We start from the raw sequence: 19925 nt of genomic DNA, 5'->3' as shown, positions 1-19925 counted from the left end.
AGCTTGTGGGATTAAACCAGATGATCTCAAAGGATCATTTCCAGCCTAAAAGATTCCGTTTATTATATGGATGTTTAATGTATAGGTTATCTCCCTCCTAGAGAAGGCAATACTTTTGAAGGATGCCTGAAGTTAACATACAATATCATAAATGCAACCTAGATATTTACTCCAAGTTAAAACAGGAAATCCAGACATGATGCAGTCAGACAAGGGGGGAAAACAGGCAAACCAAACTGTAGTTATATTTTAACCATTTGGAGAGTGAAGACTTAACAAGTTATGCTAGATTGACAAAACAGGTAATTTTTATCTCGGTCATCATACTGTAAAGTGTCATTAATTACACTGTAAGCAGTCCATAATGTCAGTATATCTGACACTAATAAAGCACGAAAGTGCTGTGCTGTTTATTCATGGAAAAACTGCTTCTGCCACACAGGCCTGGATCTTCACTAGATGCTTTTCCCCGCCAAGGTTTCCCCCTGGTGTCAGCGAATAACAGTATTGCAGCTTTATCCAGAGCAGTGTAATTCTGTGTGCCGAAGAGAAGATGGTGAGGGGCCGGCCGCCGCACCCTTCTGTGGGCAGAGCTGACAATTCATCCAGATGAATTCTCTGATGTTTGACTTGTCTCCTCCACTCGTTAAGCAAATTGTCAGCCATCTGTTTTGCCATGCCTTACTCAAAAAGCCACAGGCGGTTCAGCAGGCTGCCTGGGGAAGCTGTGTATACCCCATTCCTGGCGGTGTTCAAAGGCAGGCCGGACGGGCCTCTGAGGTTTGGGGAGAAACGGCCTCTGAGGCCGCCGCCATTGTCCCCCGCGCCTACATTTCCCGTGGTGCCGCGCGGGGCGGGGCGGGGCGGTGTCGCGCAGGCGCGGCGGTGGCGCGGCGGTCGCTCGGTCGGTCGGTGGTGGAGCAGCCGGCAGCCATTGTCGCCGCGGCCGCAGAGCGGTTCCCTCACGGCCCGCAGGACTCGCCGCTCCGAAACGGTGCGTGGCCGCCCCTCTGCGGCGCGGGGAGGGGGAGCCGGGGCGGGCGCGGGGAGCCAGCGGCGGGGTTGTGGCGGCGGTATCCCTCGGCGGGGCGGGAACGGGCCGAGGCCGGGAGCCGCGGGCGGAGGCCTCGCTGGCGCCGCGCGGCGCTGCAGGCCCGGGCGCTCGGCGGGGCCGCGGCCGGGGGAGGAGGGGAGGGCGGGGGCCGCGATCCGTCGCTGCCCCGGGCGGGGGAGGGCTGATCCCGGCAGGATCGCCCGGAGGAGCCGTCGCGGATTGGAGGCGAACGCAAAGCTCGGAAGAGCCGAAGGGGCCGGCGGCGCTGCGTGGGCCGGCGCCGTGATGGCGGCGGGGCCGTGAAGAGCGCCCGGCTGCCCTGGGCAGGCCGCGGGCCTGGCGCAGCCCGGATCCGCTTGGCTTCTCGAAAGGAGGGAGGAGCAGATGGCCTTTTGCTGCGAGTCCGTGCTTCCCGAGGGCTTTTCTGCGCCTACTGAATCTTCAGGGAGCGAAGTCGGTTTCATTGTGTTCGGAGCGACGTGTGAAGCTCCGCGCCTCGCAGGTGTCAATACAGATCTCTCACCCATTGTGCTCCCTGATTATGAGTAAATACGGCGCGGATGGGTCGTTCTTACGTCTCTCGCCGTGTACTTGACAGTTTCAGTGGTGGTCAGTTCCACACACAGTTCCTTCTGTGATTCTTCCTCCCACTTTATTTTCCTACAACTAAAAATATCGAACAGCAGTTACGCAGTCCTTTTAATCTTTCAAATCTGTGTTGTTCCCAAAATGAGCGCTGTTGTGGAAGCGGCTGTTGTTGCCGTGTTTTAAAGCGTGCAGTTACGTAAGGCTGTAAGAAAGTATTCAATAGAAACCTAATGGGTGTAAGTTAACAGAGGAGGTAAATTACACTGATTGAAAATGCTTAATCCAAACTGGCTGGGATTATTTTCACAGCTAACGTGACATATTGTCTGTTTACTCTGCCTGCTTTAGAGTCCAGTATTGTAGTGCAAGATCACGTCATATTTCCATTCCTTAGGGTTCAAATTCTTTGGTTTTTTTTCTATGACAGCAAGCTCATTGAGTGAGCCAAATAATTAATATTTTCCAGTTACAAAATCTTAAATTTTTTTAAACCACATAAACTGAAAAAGTGACACCTTAAGATAAAAGATGGAGTTTTACATAGAATATCTCAAATTATATATCCTGGATCAGTGACTAACTTTAAAAATTTCGATGCCTTGAATGGCCTTTGTTATTTTTGCTATTGTTGAAATCTCATAATGCAAAATTCTTCTTCAAAACCATATAGGTTGTTAAAATAAGTTATATTTATGGTTACTGGAAATCGAAATAATTTGATGACTATTATTTATCTTTTGTGTGCTAATAAAATTTTACTGAAGAGATTTTTCTAGGTGAAAGCAAAAGTTTTGAAAATGTTTTACGTTGTTACTCTAACGATTAGCATTAATTTTGTTTTGTTTTGTTTTGTTTTTTTCAGCAGCTGCTAATCCAGTAAAGTCTTTGAAGTTACAGATTTGGGATTTTAAATTTCATGATTAAAAAGTACAAAACTGGAAGTTCTTTGTAGGTTCTACTAAAAGACAGCAAGACAGGATTTTATAACTTTTCTGGCTGTAGAGAATCAGCCAGAAAAACGATAAATACAAATTTAACATGTACACCTAGAGGACAGGAAAAATCAAATCCGACTTAACTAAGATTTCTGAGATGTAAAAGTGATCTTAATCAGCCTATTTTAAGTTTGTTAATCTGCTAAATGGTGCTGTTTTCTTTTTTAGCATCACCCTTAAGATGAGTGGCTGCCGTGTCTTCGTTGGACACTTGAGCTCCCGTGCTCGCGAACGGGACGTGGAGAAGTTCTTCAAGGGATACGGTCGCATACGGGAAATCCATCTCAAAAATGGATTTGGCTTTGTGGTAAGGGACACCCTTGTTTGCCTTGCTCTTGCCTGCAGGTGCTAACCTTGCTAGGATGATGTCAAGGAAAGGAAGATGTTTGAGATAATAGTAGTCGCAGTGGGAAATGGAAAATATCGATACACGTTTCAGAATGATTTTCTTAATTCTGGATTACGGTTTTGGCCAGGTTTTGCTCAAAGTCTTGATAATATTCTAGCTACATTAAATACATTGCTTGATCATAGTCTTCTGTGGATTTAAAATTTGTCCCTCATTTCTGAAGACTGTAGAAGTATCCTGTTATGGCAGTACAAAATTTTGCAGTCTTGACTGGGAAGTAACATTTATACAGAACCACTTGAGCTCCTCTCTCACCCCTTGCAGTCTGCTTGGTCATATTTCTTAATGGCCTGACAAAAAAGCAGAGTAGTTGGCTAAGACAACAGGTGTAATAGGTGCTGGCTGCTGTATTCAGGCAGCACAGCTTTGAAATCTTGTGCAGCTAAAGTTCAATGAATTCATCATCAGTACATATTTATAGGGCACATATGTCTAATATGACTATTAAGATGAAATAGACAGTTCATTGTATCTCAGTTTCCTATCTACCTGCTCCTAAATGTCCAAATTTTGCAGCTTTACAGTGTCACAGATTGACTCAGGATCAGCCTGTGTTTTCACTCTTATCTCATGAGAATTGAGAATTAGCTTTGTTCACACTTGAAAGGCTGATACTGCCCTTGCACAATGGTGGGTTTACATGCCACTCTTTCTGCCAAGATAATCCCTTGAGTGAAGTTATTGGAAAAGAACAAAAGGACAGGCTTTGGCTACTTTAGTTTCATGTGAATATTGCTCTTTAACTCCTAAACATGGTGGTTCCTGGTTCTCCTGCATTCTGAGCTGCTTCTTGTTGACTGCCAGTTGGTAAATACCTGTCTCTTAAAAGTCTGGAGGTAAATGGCTGATGTAGACACGAGCCTGAGTTTATTTAGAATGCTCTTTCCAGTTGCTGCTATTTCTCAGTCCCCTTTCCTTGAGTGTTCCTCTTCTCTTCCTGGGCAGGGCTGTTGACTCATTGAGGAACAACTTCTGTTCAGCTCTTGTAAGTCAGTCAGTCAATCCTTCCTCCTCTCTAGTTCCTAGGTGGAACCATTTTCTTTTCAAAGGTCACTAATAAGCTTGAATAATTGTCTCATAAATTCATCTAAAATTTTTAATTGTTTTCAGGATATTTTTTTTTCTTTGCAGCTGAACAACTTTCTCTCCCATACTTGTCATCCCATTATAGTGCACCTATATCAGAAATCACTTCCATTGTTCGTGTAACTGTGTTCTAGGTTTTGGAAGACTCTGGATTCCCTTGGAGTTGCCTTTTCTTCCTGCTGAACAAGCACAGCTCCCTCAACATTTTTGTTATCCAATCTTCTGATGAGTTTTGGTGGCCCTCTGCTAGTCTCAGTCTGATTTTTCAATGTCTTTTATGAGTTGGAGGGACCAAAACTGGGCACAGTGTTCCAGGTGTGGCCTAACAAACACCAAATCGGGTGGAATAATAGCACCCCTTGGCCTGCTGATTGTGCTCCTACTGATGCAGCCCAGGATGTGCTTTGCTTTCCTTGCAGCAAGGCCACACTGCTGACTCATGCTTGTCTGGCTCTCCACGAGGATTTCTGTGTCCTTTTCAGCAGAGCTACGCTCCAGCCACTCGGCCCCCAGCACGTTCTGCTGCTTAGGATTGTCTTGTGCCACAGCGAGCACTTCATGTTTTATCTTTCGTTAAGACTTGTGATTCTTGTTTGCTTAATCTTTCAGCTTGTCAAGGTCTTTATGTGGGATGGTTTTTCATCTGGTTTAGCTATTTCTCCTCCCACTTTGGTGTCAGACACAAAATTGATGAGGCTGTGCTTGATCCTTGTCATCTGTGTCATTTATGAACACAGGGAATGGCATTATCCTTCATGGCGCTTCACTGGCCATGTGCTGTCAGTTCATCTCTTTTCTGTTATTTAAGACCTGTATTTGTAAAACATTACAAAACCAAGTGAACATAGTTACAGTGTTAAAAGCATGTTTTTTTGTGCTTGATTAAAATCATTGCTTAATCTTTGAAAGTAATTATATTTACTTAAATTTTCTAGATTTCAGGGCATAGTGTTTTCAAACTTCAGACCATAGAGCTAGATAGACATGCAGATGTTCATTTTGTTAAGTACCTGACTTGATGGAACTGTAGTTCTCAACTACTGATACTTTTAAATGCTGGACCTAAATTTAGTGTTTTAAGATAATCCTTGCATCCTCATGCAAGGACCTGTGGTGTTTCACTTGGTAGTGAAACAAAATTCAGTGCAGAAGAGGGAAGATTGTTTAAGCCAGTATTGCTTCTGAAAAGCAGTTTATAATTATGCAAATACTTTCTTCAACTTGAGAAGCTTCTTCTCTGTTGTTAATTCCTTGCAAGCTGCAGTTCCACAATTTTTTCTCTCCATCTTCACTGTTGCTGCCAGCAGTCCCTACCCAGCGGCTTGTTCTCTCTGCTTTATTTCTTCCCTTGGTCCCCTTGCCTCTCGTGGTATTGCTCCAGTTGTCCAGCCACATATAATGAACCTACCTGGGAAGCTGATCTGGTTGAAAAATAACACTTTTTCACCCCACCTCCTGCACAGAGGGTGCTGTTTTTCATCTGGGTAGGTTTCTTGACCTAGTTTCCTACAGAGCTGTACAAGCAGCTTTGCCAAGAACCAGTGGGCTGGATAGTGGGCCGAGGCTGCTTGGGCTGACTAAAGCGGCATTTCTGCCAAAAGCAAAGTGACAGATTCCATTGCAACAGTAAATGGAATTATGCTTGTTACAGCTGATCTGGACCCACAGGTGGCTGGTGCTGAAGAAGGGCTTATGTTTCGCTCTCTTCTTACATGGGCACCTTCTTGCCCAGCTAGTGAACTGAATTCACTCAGAAAAAAATTAGGTGGTTTTTTTTTTTTTCTGGTTTACTCTTTCTTTGCCAGTTCAGTAAGAATTCAATCTTAAGAGAGTTTTGGAAGTGCACAGCTCTCCTGCATTTGATCAGCTCATGTTGTTATATTCCATTTTCCAGTATGTGGAGCTGTGTTTTAAATTGTATGCCTTTAAATAATTTTCCCCTCCTTTCCCCAAAAGTATTTTAGATATTTCTGTAGCAAACCAGGTATTTTATTTTATTTTATTTTATTTTATTTTATTTTATTTTATTTTATTTTATTTTATTTTATATAGATACTGCAGTTATACTGAAACAACTGGGGAGACAAAAGGAGTTTGTGGGATGGAGGGAGGAGAAATTTCCATGAATAGAAACGTTTCGGCTTTTCTGTCATAAATGTACTAGGAATTAGCTTCCTTATTCAGAGTTCTTGGTGATACTGTAGAAATGTAAAATTTAGAGAGAAAGTATTTTTATTAGTATTTGCATATACTGTGAGGAAAAATACTTTTTAATTCCTATTTTCTTTTTAGGAATTTGAAGACCACAGGGATGCTGATGATGCAATTTATGAACTAAATGGTAAAGAGCTGTGTGATGAAAGGTAAGTGTGATACCATAATTTCCCTTAAGAATAGAAAAAGTGCTTTGCATCAAAATGCAGTGCATTCTCTTGTGCTCTGGCACCCATTTGCTGTGGTTCTGTGGTGGGATATACCTTCCATAACTTTAAATGCATTCATTGTGATCCAGTCTTGTTTACGACAAAGATTAGTTTGAGACTGGAGGAGGAATGGTTTGGAGCAGGGCTGACTGTTTTCTCTATTTGCACTTAGCTCTTTCAAAGGTAGCTCAGGATCTTGTAATTAGGAATATTAGTAGGCATGTTATATAAATACTTGTATAGTATTTACATGTCTATTGACCAGAAAATAAGCTGATGATAGTCTGCTATCATTTGGATTGTTGCCCTCCAGTTGCAGCAATTTGTACTATAGTAATTGTATGTTGCAGTAATTTTTATTGTGAATATGGAAGCTGTATTTTAGGTCATTACATTGTTGTTAGTTAGTTTAGAACTCTTTTACTCTCTGTGATTACTCCTGGGCTCTGGTTAAGCAAATTCAAGTGCTTCAGTCTGAACTACAGACTCATGACAAATTTCATGAAAATCGGAGGGAGGCGAACGAGAAAAAACACTGGTCTGACTCTTTAAGAAATGCCAGTGGTTGTGTTATAAATCATTGTTTCCAAGGGCAAGGTAATTCTTGTTTTTGTACATTTGCTTCCAGTTGTGAAAGATTTAAGTCAATATCAAACACTTAAAGTTTGTTGGTTTTTTATGTGCTTGTTTTGTTTCTGTCACAAGGGTCACAATTGAACATGCTCGAGCCCGAAGAGGAAGGGGGAGATTCTCACAACGGTTCAGTTATTACCAGTCGCAGAGTGGATCTAGGTAGGTGGTCTGGGGTCCCTGTCCTTTTCCTCTTCCAGTAAGGAAAGAACTGGAGTTTTCTTTTCGTGATTTAGGGAGATCCAGCTGTTTCCTTATGTAGCTTCACAAAAGGAGTTGTATGTTCTCAAACCTTGCAGGTTCATTATTGTTATTTGCCTTCTCAAGCTGAGGAGAGTGAAGGATTTTAAAGCAGTTTAACTGTCTTGGAGAGGCTGACAAACCCATTGTGAAATGTACCTTTGCCATACTGTAGGCACCACACTGGTCTTGCTTCCTACTGTCATGTAAATGATGTTAAGGAGTATTGATCCAGTTGGATTGGCTGATTTTAACACTAAGTCAGGAAAAATGCAGAGCTCCTCTGTTGCGGCTTTTGTCACCAACCTGAGCTTACATAATAAGTAGAATTATTGTAGAGCAGTAATTCAAGGTATTTACTGTCTAACCAAGTTTTCATATTTCCAGCTGTATGGTTATCAAAATGCTTATTTCAGCACAGCCTAGAAAAGGAGCACTGCTAGGGCACAAGATAAACATTTCTGCACGTGTTAGTAAATACCAGTTGACTGAGTTTGCTGACCAAGCAGGAGAGTCTCTCCATTGATGGAATGTGAAAACCAGGACACAGCTCATCTCTAGAATACCTCTAGAGGACACACAGTGTTTGTGGAGTTGTTCCCTTTCAGTGATTAGAGCCGGTGGTGAACCTTGGCCAACTTGCAGTGAAAGTTCTGCCAGACAGCTACACGTTACCTCTTTGTACTTCATATCTACCTGTATGAAGGAAGTAGATGTGGAAGAATTTACTCTGTAGAAACATTCATAGCTGTGGCCTATGCAGAGTAGGGTTTGGAAGAAAGACAAAGGTACAAGGGACAGAAACTTTCACATTTGTTACAAAGTCAGAATTGCTGCCAGTTACCAACCAATGTCTGGAACATCTAATTTGCATATGCAAGCGTGCTAATTAGATTTTTTTAACTTTACTGGCAGTAACCTTCATGTGGTAATTGGTCTGAGGTCCAGGCTAAAAGTGGACTTTCAAAGTAGCAAGTTTGCTTGATTGAAGGTCATGGGCATCTGATGTTGTAGTTGTGTTCATGATGTCAGACTGCCAGTGCTAGGCAGGAAGAGACTTGGTTTGCAATAATGGAAAATTGAGACTCATCCTTACCTGTTTTGTGACTCTGGGTCCTCTTCTTTAAATACTGGGAAGACCTGGGTGTTCTGAAAAAAACCAGGACACTCTTCTAGGGGAGTTGTAAGTATACTCTTGACTCAGAAAAATGAAGTCTGCAGTCCAGCAACAAGGAAATCACTTAAATCTTTCAGCAAACTGTAGAAAATGTCAGATTTTAAAAGTTTTTTTATTCCTTAGGCTGGAGAATTTTATTATTTTTTTTCCCTTTGAATTCTTCCAGCCGGTATGGGCCTCCTGTTCGTACTGAACACAGGATCATTGTTGAAAACCTTTCCTCCCGTATCAGCTGGCAGGTGAGTTAGCATCTTATCTTCTCTTTTTTACACCTTATTTTACTACTCTATAAGTAGATTGCTTTCAGCCTAGTTTCTTAATAAAGCCATCATAAATATTGAATGGGAACAAAAAATACGAAAAAAGCTTCAGGGATTGCTAAAAATTAGCATTCAAGCACTTCGAATTCAAACAGAAAATTCTTCTGTTTCAATCTATGCAAATAGTTTTGTAACTAGACTTTGTAGTTGAGAATGGATTCTCACTTCTGTTTGGCAACTGATAAAACTTTGGAAGACTCTAGATTGTTTCTTAAATATTGAAACGTTGCATTCATTCAAACTATGTCATCTTTTTGTATTGTTACACCTGGAAGTACATGCCTTTGTTTTGATGGAAATTTATAGTCTTTTCTTATGTTCTGCAAAATATTTTTGTGACCCAGTTAATGATAGAGAATTCTGGTAATGCATCATTAATATAGGGAATTTTAAGAGCACTACTGTGTCGAGTATGCTTATTGTAGATTTTTTTTTTTTAATCCCAAACTTGGAGTACGTGTCATTTGAAGCTTTCTTACCCCCTTTTTTTTTGTTGTTGTTTTTTCACCTCTTGCTAGTGTCTTGCTAATATTTAGCTGGCTTTTAACAGAATAGCCATGTAATCGATTTTTTTAGTCGTGTTCTGTGTAGTATACAATGTACAGAAGGTTTGCTTTTTAAGGACATAGCAACAGATGCTATTTCCAAAAGGTGAGTGAAATAGTGGAGTTTAGTCTTGTTCATTAACCTTTGTATTCTTCGAATCAAGAGACTTTAATCAGTGTCCTGAAAGATGCAGTAGAACATGTTGAATGTTCAAAGCCTCGGTCTTGGAGCTACTTCCCCACGAGGAGGCTTCTTGGCTTGCCTGGAGCTTTGCTGGAGTGTTTCATAAGAGTTGGGTGCAATCCATGCAGATAAACGGTTGAACTCAGTTTGTTTATCTTCTGCATGACAGGTTCAAAGGGTTTGTAACAGTACAGTTGTGTTAATTATTGAATAACTAGAGAAAACCAGCTGAGTTGATGCGATGATGAACTGGATTTAATCTAAATATCTTCTGGGTATGCTACAGAGCTACATATATGGAGAGATTGTCACTTGGAAACGACAGTAGGGCCAGAGAAGTAAGCCATAGTAGAATGTTAGGGAAAATAAATCCTATAGTGCTGTTTAGTGTTCAATGCATAACTTGAAAAAAATTAACATTTTTGTAGCCTTCTTTTACTTGTGAATATTTATAATGGCTTTATGTGTACTTACACTTTAATCTGAAGCCCACCCAGTTCAGATTTCATACAGATGAATCTTTTAGTATTCTAATTAAATGTTTCAATGTCTCTTAAATACATGATAAATTAGCATAAGGGACTTTTCGATACCTGCCTAGATAGACATCATTTGAAGGTAACAGCCATATACAAGCTGCATTTTGAAGCTGTACTGCTTTGGTACTGACACAGTATTTTAACTTCTAACTGTGCTACTTACAACACGTTAAAATAGCTAATCGATTAACACTAGTGCCATTATTCTTCCCTTCTAATCCCTGCTAGGAAAAACACTCATTATGGAACCTTGCTTTTAAATTTACGCACAGAATTTAATCTTTGGTGTGTGCAGATCCCCATACTTTGAGAACATCCATCTCCCTTAGAAGTTACTGTGTTGAGATATTTAAACATAGAAAAACCCAGAAAAATGTGTATTTGGATCAGTTTCCTCAGATTGTTGACTATATTGTTAATAGATAATCCCATTTCTAAGTAGTAGACAAACTGTTAGAACTCTCCTTTTTTTTTAGCAAACATGTATTTCTTCATGCTCAGAGCTTTCCAACCACCCTCATAAGTTTTTCAGTATCAAATTTTCAAGCAGCTGAGAAAAATAGGTCTGTGTTACATCAAGATGTTTTGTTTCATATGTGTTTTTCCTATTTATGGTTGTCCTACACCTTATTTCTCTTTGCTGCTAAGAACAACAGGATTTCTTGTGCTGTTTGAGGTGACCCAGAACAGTAAAATTAAGATAAAATTTGATTGTTCCACTGGTTAGGTAATACCAGGTAACTTTAAAACATTCCCCTAGTAACAGAATGTTGAGCTTTTATAGCACATGACATTTCCTCTCTTTTAAGCAATAATGTTGGCATCTTAATCATGTTGACATTGCGATGACAAATGATATTTCATGTTAATGTTTCTTAGGATTCAGCATATAGCCTGGCAAGATGGTGGGAGCCTAAAGTTACTGATTTGGGAAAAAAAATCATGTAGATTAAAAATTTATAACTTCTTTTGATTTACCAGTCCTTATCTGGTTAAATTCTCATTGACTTGAGCAGACCCAAAATTTTGTCCATTATCTCTAAATTGAGGTAATTTGAAGTATTTTTAATGGTACTAATAGAGACCAGTTTTCATTCGCTATTAGGGTTTCTTTGTATTAGAACCTGTGAAACTAAGGAAAATATCTACTACTTTGCATATGCTAGTTTTTAACATGAAACTATTGAATTAAAATACTAGATAGAACTAAACTTTTTTATATTCTGTGGCAAATGTTCTAAAGTTTTTTCTTGGCTTTTTGTCTTGTAGTCTTCTGTTCCTTAAATGTATTTCTAACCAAGTACATTTTGAACCTCTTCTAACAACCTTGATTTGGTTAACCTTCATTTTTCTTGTGTGGAGGAAAAAGAACCAAAGATTGGGGGTTTTCTAGTGGCTGAAAATCTAGGGTTTGGCCTGTTCTGAATTTTCCTTTTGGTTCCTATGACACTCCTGTTTTTTGGCAGTCTAGATCTTGGTTTGCCTGGGTTTGATCTCGATTGGCTAGCACAGATCATCCTCGGGTTCTTTAGCCACCTCTGGAGACTGGAGACTATGTCCAGTGCTTTCAGGGCCTCTGGTACCTCCGTGAAGCATATTGCTATGAGCCATCACTGCCTTTCTCATGTAAGAGAGTTCCTCTTGGCCAGCTAGGTATTGGACAAGCAACTCTTTGCTTAAGGTACCTTCTTATATCACCTGCCACTTGTGGTGTGCTGCGGTAAGTAGTCTGGGATTATAAAATACCAGATACTGTTGGGTAAAAGTGCTGCCTTAACTTAGACAAATGTTTAGCTTTTTAGTGACCTCTTACATTATTTGTTTGTCCTTTCTCCTATTGCTAAGCAAGTAATTTTACTTGCCCACGTTTAGCCTCTGTTAAGTTTATGACAGGGATGTCTATCGATGTGACACTGTAGCGTGCCAGATACTCAGATGAAACTTAAAAAAAAAATTCCTTTGCAAAATTTTAAATTACATTGTAATTACACCTTTTTGCTTTTAATTTTGCTTTGAAGCTGGGGGAGGTGAGCATAAACATTGAATTTGTTTACATTTATTGGCATTTCATTTAACTGGGGCGTTAGTTATGAAAATCTGCATTTAATACTACTGCACTTCTCATCTCCTATTGTTCTGATTTCAGGGGACATGTTGGTATTTTAAGTATGGCATTATGTTTTTATAACAGCTGGTTTTGGGATGTAGTATTATCTTGAAAGCAGTGTTTTATTCGCTGTAGCTGTAAAATGATGAATCCTTTCTATGTGCAGCTGCTATTACATAAGCTGTTTCAGAAACTTTTTTCTAAATGATATGTGTATTTTTATATATAGAAATTAAAAAGCATTAAGCAGTTTTAGCAGAGAAAGTTTTAGGGAGTATTCTGCCACCTGACTGTTTTGTGTCCTGTTCAAATTAAAATGTTAACTTTTGCTGTAGGACTTGAAAGATGTCATGAGAAAGGCAGGGGAGGTCACCTATGTGGATGCACACAGAAACAACAGGAATGAAGGGTAAGTTCATTTTGTGGTTTTTTGTGATATGATAGCTGAAACTATTAAGAGCATGATTTTTCTTGTAATACAGAAGAAATGAGCTATAAACATATGGTGTGGCTTAGATGCTGAAATTTCTCCAGTTCAAGAACCAAAACAATCCAAAACACAAACTGTCATTAAGTAGTTCAGTATTGAACTCAGTCTCTATTCTCTTATCATGAAAACAATATGTGAAAGCAGAAGAGGAAAGGAGAATTCCTTTCAAATGTTAAGTCATGCTCTGTTATTTTTATCTAATCATTTATGATCGGAGTCCTGAGGCTAAAACACCTCCTCTCTGTGGCTGCTTTACACTGGTTCAGCAGTCAAAGTCATGGGAAGTGAACACAACCAACTTCCATGGGGAACTCCTACCTGCCCACTCTCCCTTCTCAGTTCTGCAGACTACAAAGGTCCTGCACAACAAAGCAGGAGAGAAAGAAGTGTGAATAGAGTGTCTGTGCTGGCAAACCACTCTAGGCTACTGCAAACCAATGCAACTTAGACCTTTTTTTTTGAGCTCTAATTAAAAAAACCACGAAGACTGGATTTTTTTATTCATTGTTAAAATTCTTAAATATGGCAGAAGAGTCTGCAAACTTACTTTGTTTCATGGACAGCTTTGGAATGCAGCTTAGTAGAGGACTGAAAGATATTACCTCAGCTGATGCACGTTTGTGTAGTTTCCTGCATTTTCTCCATCTCCTTGCAGATGGCAGTTCTGGTATTGTTTAAGAAGATGTGAGAGGTATCGATGGCCAGGACTGTTGGTGTCATATTTTCCTATTAACCATGTTAAAAACTAGCTTTCAGAAGATAAAACAGAAAGCTGTAAATCAATGGATTAAAAAGGGCCAGACTTGATTTCCTTACTTTTTTTTTTTGTTTCTCTGAAACTTTTCCTTAATTTCATTATGGTATACAGGGTTGTGGAGTTTGCATCTTACAGTGACATGAAGAGTGCACTGGAAAAACTGGATGGCACTGAGCTGAATGGACGCAGAATTAAACTGACTGAAGACCACAGAAGGCATAGGTATGTCACCTGACATGATAAAATTCTGCTGAGGGGCATGGATTTGGGTAGTACTGATGCCAAAGTTTGATTATCTAGGTTTTGGCCCCAAGCTAAATATCACTGCACAGAACCACTTTTTAGCAATGTAAACAGATTAAGATAAGAACTAACTTGCTGAAACAGGGTAAATAGAACACTTTCGGATGAGATTAAAGATTTTTTTAAAAGACAAAGTGTGGTATTGTAAAGAAAGAACTTTTTTAAAACACAAATTTTGGTATTAAAAATGTTTAATTTAAAGGACAGCTGTTTCACAGTCCTGTGAAATGTTTCTCACATAGATGTGAAAGCCAACTTGTTCATGAGAATGAAGGAAAATCAGTTAGCTTGCTTGCATTATTCCTAAGCAGTTCTGCTCTTCAGTCATTTAAAAAAACTGATGTTGGCTGCACCTTTTCATTTTCTCTCTTAAATCCATTTCTTCCCATGAAAAAAGGGATTCATTACTAGTGAAGGTGTTAAAACTCTAAGGCGTAAAATGTGCTGGTGATCCACACCTTTAGAGACTTTCTTAGCCCATTGAAAGAAACTCTTACTAATTTGCATGGCATTTCTAGAGAGAATAAAAACTGCAGGTATAAAGTTTTAATTCTGTGTTTTTCATGATAAATTAAATGATATTTCAAGGCAGGAGTATGCAGGCAAAGAGTTCTTCTTAACTCCTGTGCCTAAAAATCGGCATCTTTTATTAGTTCATATTTAGCCACACTGGCAGAGAATGTCAAGGCCAGCAGTTCCTGATGGTGTCGACCTAAGAAGATGCTGTCATGATGGAGCATAGCAGAAATCTAGCAGCACTGTGGAACAACTGAATGCTGTGTGTAGCACTTTGAGGTGTTCAGCTGGATGTGCTATGCATAGAGAGTAGTTGAGAATTTTACGTGATTGTTTTAAATTCAGTAAGAGGTGAGACTACAGCTTTCAATTATGTTTCTCTAGGAGCAGATCCCGATCAAGGAGTTACTCAAGATCTCGCAGCAGGTCCAGGTCTACAGGATCTTCCAGATCGGACAGCCGGTCCCGGTCCAGGTCAAGGTCCCGGTCCAGGTCCAGGTCTCGCTCTCGATCCCGATCTCGCTCTCGATCCCGCTCTCGTTCTCGCAGTCGTACTCCTAAAAAGAGTTACTCCCACAAAAGCCACCGCTCCAGCTTGATAGCTTCTTCCCCCTCTCCTTCTTCTTCTAAAAGAAAATCTCGTTCTAGGTCGAGCTCTGCTCATAGCCGTAGTTAACCTGCTCCGAGAGATGTTAATTAATTTGATTCAAGTTTCTTGAAGACTTGAGACAAGTTATATATGAGAACTGGGAGGGGAAGAGTTAACATGATGAAAGGGTGACCTCCTCTTACATTGCCAAAGTGCCTGTCATCAAATAGGCCATCTCTGTGAGGAGGGGCTGGCTGTCAGCTTTCTTCTTTCAGTGAAGTCTGGAGTGGGAAGTCTTTTTTATTTTTTCCCTGCTATTAGTAAACATTTCTATCATAGATATATTATGTACACATAATGCTGAGGTAATGGGATGAGACAATACGCTGCTTTCTCCCTCTCTTGCCCCTACTTTCCCCTCCACCTCCAAGGCCTTTGACTTCCAAAATACTATGTTAGCTTTTGTCCTTGGTATTAAGTCCGAGAACAGGAAGTATAGATTTAATTCCTTTAAGGTTCTGTGGCTACTTTTCTGTGCGAGAATGAATGGACCAGATGAAATTAGTTTAGAGTTCCCCTTTTTCCCCGTTGCTTGGCTTAACAGGCTGTTTTAAGTTCCAGCTTTACATGACCTTGACAATATGCTTAATTTGCAAAAGTCTTTCAGGAATACACATTGGTTAGTTGAATATTGCTCACTTGGATAGTGAATTAATACAATGTTAAGCAGTAATGAAAGCTGGAATTTTCTGTTAAAATGAGACATACCATCCAGATGTCAGGATTATCGGGAATCCATTATAATAATTTTACAGTAATTCACTAGTATGTGGTATTGTATGTATAGGCCTTATTTGACAGGTGACTTCATAAAACTGCACAGAAATGTCAATATGCATGTCCATGTTTTTTGATGTTTATAAAAGTGACATAGCTTTCATACCCAAAAGTGTGATACTGAATAACATGTGTATGACTAGCAATAGTCTTGATGGAAAGGAAGGTTATTTTAGTAACGAGAGCAGCAAAAAAAATCCCAGGAAAAGTGTAGTCAAAATCTCCGGAATGCACAGTTGTTTTGATTAATAGAAATTTCCACTGCAAGTACTGTTGTTCTTACAATTTGGAATTAGATTTTTTTTTTTTAACTTCTGTATTGTCAAAGAAGGGAAGCATTTTTGGAAAAAATATGTAAATTAATCCCAAAGTCTTACATGTATTTAAATGTACCATTCCTAATAAAATCAAACCTTTTTCTGGCTTATTTTGCAGTTTTGTTTAATTGTAGTTGCTGTTGTTCACTTCATACAATCTGACATGATCACAACAAAATTTATTTGTAGGTATACCTGTATAGAAGTAAAATGTAGACTAGAAACCAGTTATCGTTATATGTAAGTGGCCAGATGCCGACTAACTGGAGGACAGGATAGGATTTTACTGTCATGGCCAGCAGTGGCTGTGTGAATAAATGGAAAAAGGATTCTTTCTGCAGTCCTTGCAAACAGGTTTGTGGTGATACCTTCTGCACTGACACTACAACGGGGGAACCAACAACCAAATGGCCACAGGTGTTGGAATCTTCCTATAGGTGAATCCATTTTTCACTTTTAAAATGCTGTACTAGAGATTCTTACATTTGCCCACACAACTTGTGTATATATAAGGCTTCAAGGCTGTTACCCATTATAAAGCCAAGTTACTGGTCACCCTGCCCATGGCAGGGGTTTGGAACTAGATGATTTTTAGGGTCCCTTCCCACCCAAACTATTCTTTGCATGTTTGTAATGTGATCTGAACATGCTAGCAGTTCTCTTACCACAGGACATTTTCCTCCTAGGGGAAGGAAGCCTTATCCTGTAGCATGCAACTGCTTGTAGCATGGGGCACACTTGCAAGTCGAGCACTGCAATTAGTTGCATTTCAGCAACTGGCTGCATCACCCCCCAAAAACAAGAGCATATTTTCTGTGATGTTTATGGCACTTCTTTGTTATTTATGGTTTTGTCAGTTCAACACATGGCTGTTCATCTAAGGAGATCCCGGTGGTTTGTGAAGATAAACTTTAATGTACTTGGCACATCACATCTCTGCTTTATTGGTGAGAAAAGGAAAGCGAGTGTTGTGTGTGCTCACCTGTGATTGCCAAACAGGGGGGTGAGGAGGAGGAATACTCCCGCCAGGAAGGCCAGGATTCCTTGCTGAGCAGGTTTGGCTCCAGCTGGTGCCGTCTATTGGCTGTCCTCGTGCCGCTGCTCCTGGAGCTGCAAATGGGCTCAGCTCAGAAGGGTGTGGGTTGTGTTTGGGGACAAAACATTTCTTTGTAAACCGTGGTGAAGGAGCAACCTGAGTAGGAAGAATTGCCCCGGGATCTGTACCCGCAGTGCTCTGCCCCTGCTCCAGCAAAGGGTCGAGGGTGGTGAGTGCTACAGGTGGAATTTCTCCGCTCTGCCAGCTCCTGCCACACCCCGATCTGAGAGCTAACTTGTACAGTTCCTAAGTGGAATTAGTCTTCTTACAGAGGTTTTGGAAGCATGTAACTTCCTATCTGTTTCCTTCATTCCCACTCCATAGCCATTGTTTGCTGGCAGACTAAATGCTTTGTGCATCCAGTACCTGAGGGCACGTTTCCCATTTTACCAGTCCTGCAGTCAGTTCCCCCTCCACCTCCTTTCTTTGCACAAACCTGCTGGAAAGTTGCTAGCCTTTCAGCCCGGGTGATTTACTAGACAATAACACTGATTAGCCAACAGTTATACCTAGCAGAGGGCTCCATGCATGCCACTTAAAAGGTGGAGATACAGCAGAAACATAAGGGACCCATTCAGGCCTTACAGTCAGCACCAAGAGGAAAGTGCAAGGGTTAGCAGGCTGGGGCTAGGAACAAGGCCAAATTATACACTGTAGTGAAATACTAGCTAGTGGCAATTCTGTCTGGGTATCTCAAGATCTTCAAAGGATATTCACTACTATAGATTTTTGGGCCTAAGACCACAAGGGAGTGATGAGGGAGGGAAGAATGTATGGCAAAACTGGTTTTTCAAGATTAACAAAGGACTTAAAATAAGACAGAGTTTCACTGGTAATGAATGATATTTTTGTGAAATGTGATGGCTTTTTCCTGTGACCAGGGATGAATGTGGTCTTTCCTGGTTATCTCCTTTTCCACTCTAGAAATCTCTTGTGATGTGTGGACCTAGAAAGATCCAGAGCGGATATTTCAGTTCAGACCTAGAATTTCTCTCCACATGTGTGTATGTAGGTGTGATATATCACTGGAGACCCTGAGATCAGGTTCCACAAGGTCCTACACACACACTGGATTTGTTATACCCAACAGCCAGCTCTCTGCTGTTCTAAGGCAACTGATTTCCCCTTGATCAGAGCCCCATGGATATTACTCTGTGGTTCATAGAGGACAGGATGCTGCAGGATACTATGTGAGCACCCATTGGTATAGTGGAAGTTAAAATCTGAAAAGGCTCTCAGTCTAGAGCCTTGAAAACAAAGGTGCCTTAAACTGTTGTTAAAATTTGAGCCAGATTTTAGTCAGGGGACAGAGTAGCAGTGGTGCAGCATATGCTGGCACAGCAATGACAAGGAGAGGTTAGGGAAACACACACAGTAAAAGAAAGGAAACTGGATGAAGTCTTTGCATTCGCATCTACAGCTCAAGGAACTAGTCCTCAAACTCGGTGAATGAGACTATGGATGTGGGCCCCACTGTGACTTCTGGTTGGGATTTTCCAAGTGCCTCAGGCTATCAGGAGCCCAGGCCAGCAGCATTCCAGCTACCAGACTGAGCTCTCTCCAGAGCAGACTGCTCAGGCCATGGGCAGTCTCTTCTTCTGCTGGTACTGACCATCAGACAATCAGTATCTGGCCTCTCTAGACAGCCTATCACTTTCATGTCTCTGGCTAAAAATGGAATTTACCAGAGCTGGACCTAAACACCACATCTAGTGCTTCAGTCTGAAGTATTGGTATTGGTTGCACTTGGCTTTGTCCCTTCTATGTATTTTTTCCAGTAAAGCTTCACTGGCTGTTTAACAAAAAGTATAGGCAAATAGCTCTGCTGTCTCTTACATATACAGCCATTGCTGTTCCCTGCATCACTGCCAGTTCCTGTGAATGCCTTAACTGAAAAGTGATGTGCTCAAAAATCCCCAGGTCTTCTTACATGTTTTAAAATTTTCCATTCTTTTCATTCAAATCATCACAGCGTCTTTCTAGCACTGTGCTAGAATTAATGCAGACTGGTCTTCAGGTTTGCCCAAAACACTTGTTGCAAGATTTGTGCCCACACTTGCCCTCTGCTTGTTTCAGTTACTTTACCCATTTCTGGCACTTGGATGGTCTAAAATCCACATCTACTTCTTGTATACACTCTCTTGAATTTCCTTTAGTCCAGCAGTTTGTCTCTCTTACCTGTGAGCACCAAAATTATTGTATTATGCTCTACTTCCCAGTGAGAATCGATGACACTCAGTATATTTTGAGACTCCAAATGTCACTGCAAACACCTCAAAACCTGCGAGTGAATTTACTTAACTCTGCTAAGAGCTCAGAAACCTGTGTTGTACACTTTTCTGCCCTCCTACAAGCAACTCTGGTACCTGAACAGCAGCACTGGCAGTGTGTGGAAGAGGAGCGTGCTGAGAGCGGGTTGTGCCTGTGTTTACAGTGAAGTTGTGCTGTGACGCAGCACTCAGGGCTGCCTTGGGCTGGGCTCTGGGGCTGCCCACGCGCTTCTCTAAAGAGTGACGGTGTTGTTTAGGAGACGGCAGGGTTGGCCCGGCACGCCAGCAGTTCATCCCAGCGGGAAGTGCCATCCCCGCTTCCCACGGGGCGGACACGGGCACCGAGCGAGCCCGGCCCGCCAGGGGGCGCTGTGGCACCGCACCACGGACACCAGAAACTGCAAAATCGCCTCTAAATCTCTTCAAAACAGCGCTGGGGACCCAGAGCAGCGC

The 19925-nt window shown here is 41.1% G+C and overlaps 1 protein-coding gene across 2 annotated transcripts; it reads left to right on the top strand.

Moving 5' to 3' along the window:
- Positions 1 to 890: 890 nt before the first annotated feature.
- Positions 891 to 16216, top strand: LOC310910578 (serine/arginine-rich splicing factor 5-like). 2 transcript variants are annotated; one of them, XM_083863399.1, is made up of 8 exons: positions 891 to 994; positions 2806 to 2944; positions 6425 to 6495; positions 7261 to 7347; positions 8769 to 8841; positions 12633 to 12706; positions 13656 to 13766; positions 14748 to 16216. In XM_083863399.1, the coding sequence occupies exons 2-8, from the start codon at positions 2819 to 2821 to the stop codon at positions 15037 to 15039; spliced, it is 834 nt and encodes a 277-aa protein (XP_083719525.1). In that variant the 5' UTR covers positions 891 to 994; positions 2806 to 2818; the 3' UTR covers positions 15040 to 16216. The 2 variants fall into 2 exon arrangements, with proteins under 2 accessions (XP_083719525.1, XP_083719526.1); XM_083863400.1 differs by lacking the exon at positions 891 to 994 and adding an exon at positions 1364 to 1556.
- Positions 16217 to 19925: the final 3709 nt, after the last annotated feature.

The sequence above is a fragment of the Zosterops lateralis genome (genome assembly GCF_965231275.1).
Source record: "Zosterops lateralis genome assembly, chromosome: 6".
NCBI classification, from domain to species: Eukaryota; Metazoa; Chordata; class Aves; order Passeriformes; family Zosteropidae; genus Zosterops; species Zosterops lateralis.
The sequence above is the reverse complement of the archived record's forward strand: the minus strand, read 5'-3'. Positions and strand labels throughout refer to the sequence as shown.

What these genes read in the sequence shown, in the direction of transcription:
- LOC310910578 (XM_083863399.1), top strand. Translation starts at nt 2,819, where the DNA reads ATGAGTGGCTGCCGTGTCTTCGTTGGACACTTGAGCTCCCGTGCTCGC. An exon ending in CAGTCGCAGAGTGGATCTAG is followed by an intron (nt 7,348 to 8,768) that starts GTAGGTGGTCTG and finishes GAATTCTTCCAG; the next exon opens with CCGGTATGGGCCTCCTGTTC. An exon ending in CCTCCCGTATCAGCTGGCAG is followed by an intron (nt 8,842 to 12,632) that starts GTGAGTTAGCAT and finishes CTTTTGCTGTAG; the next exon opens with GACTTGAAAGATGTCATGAG.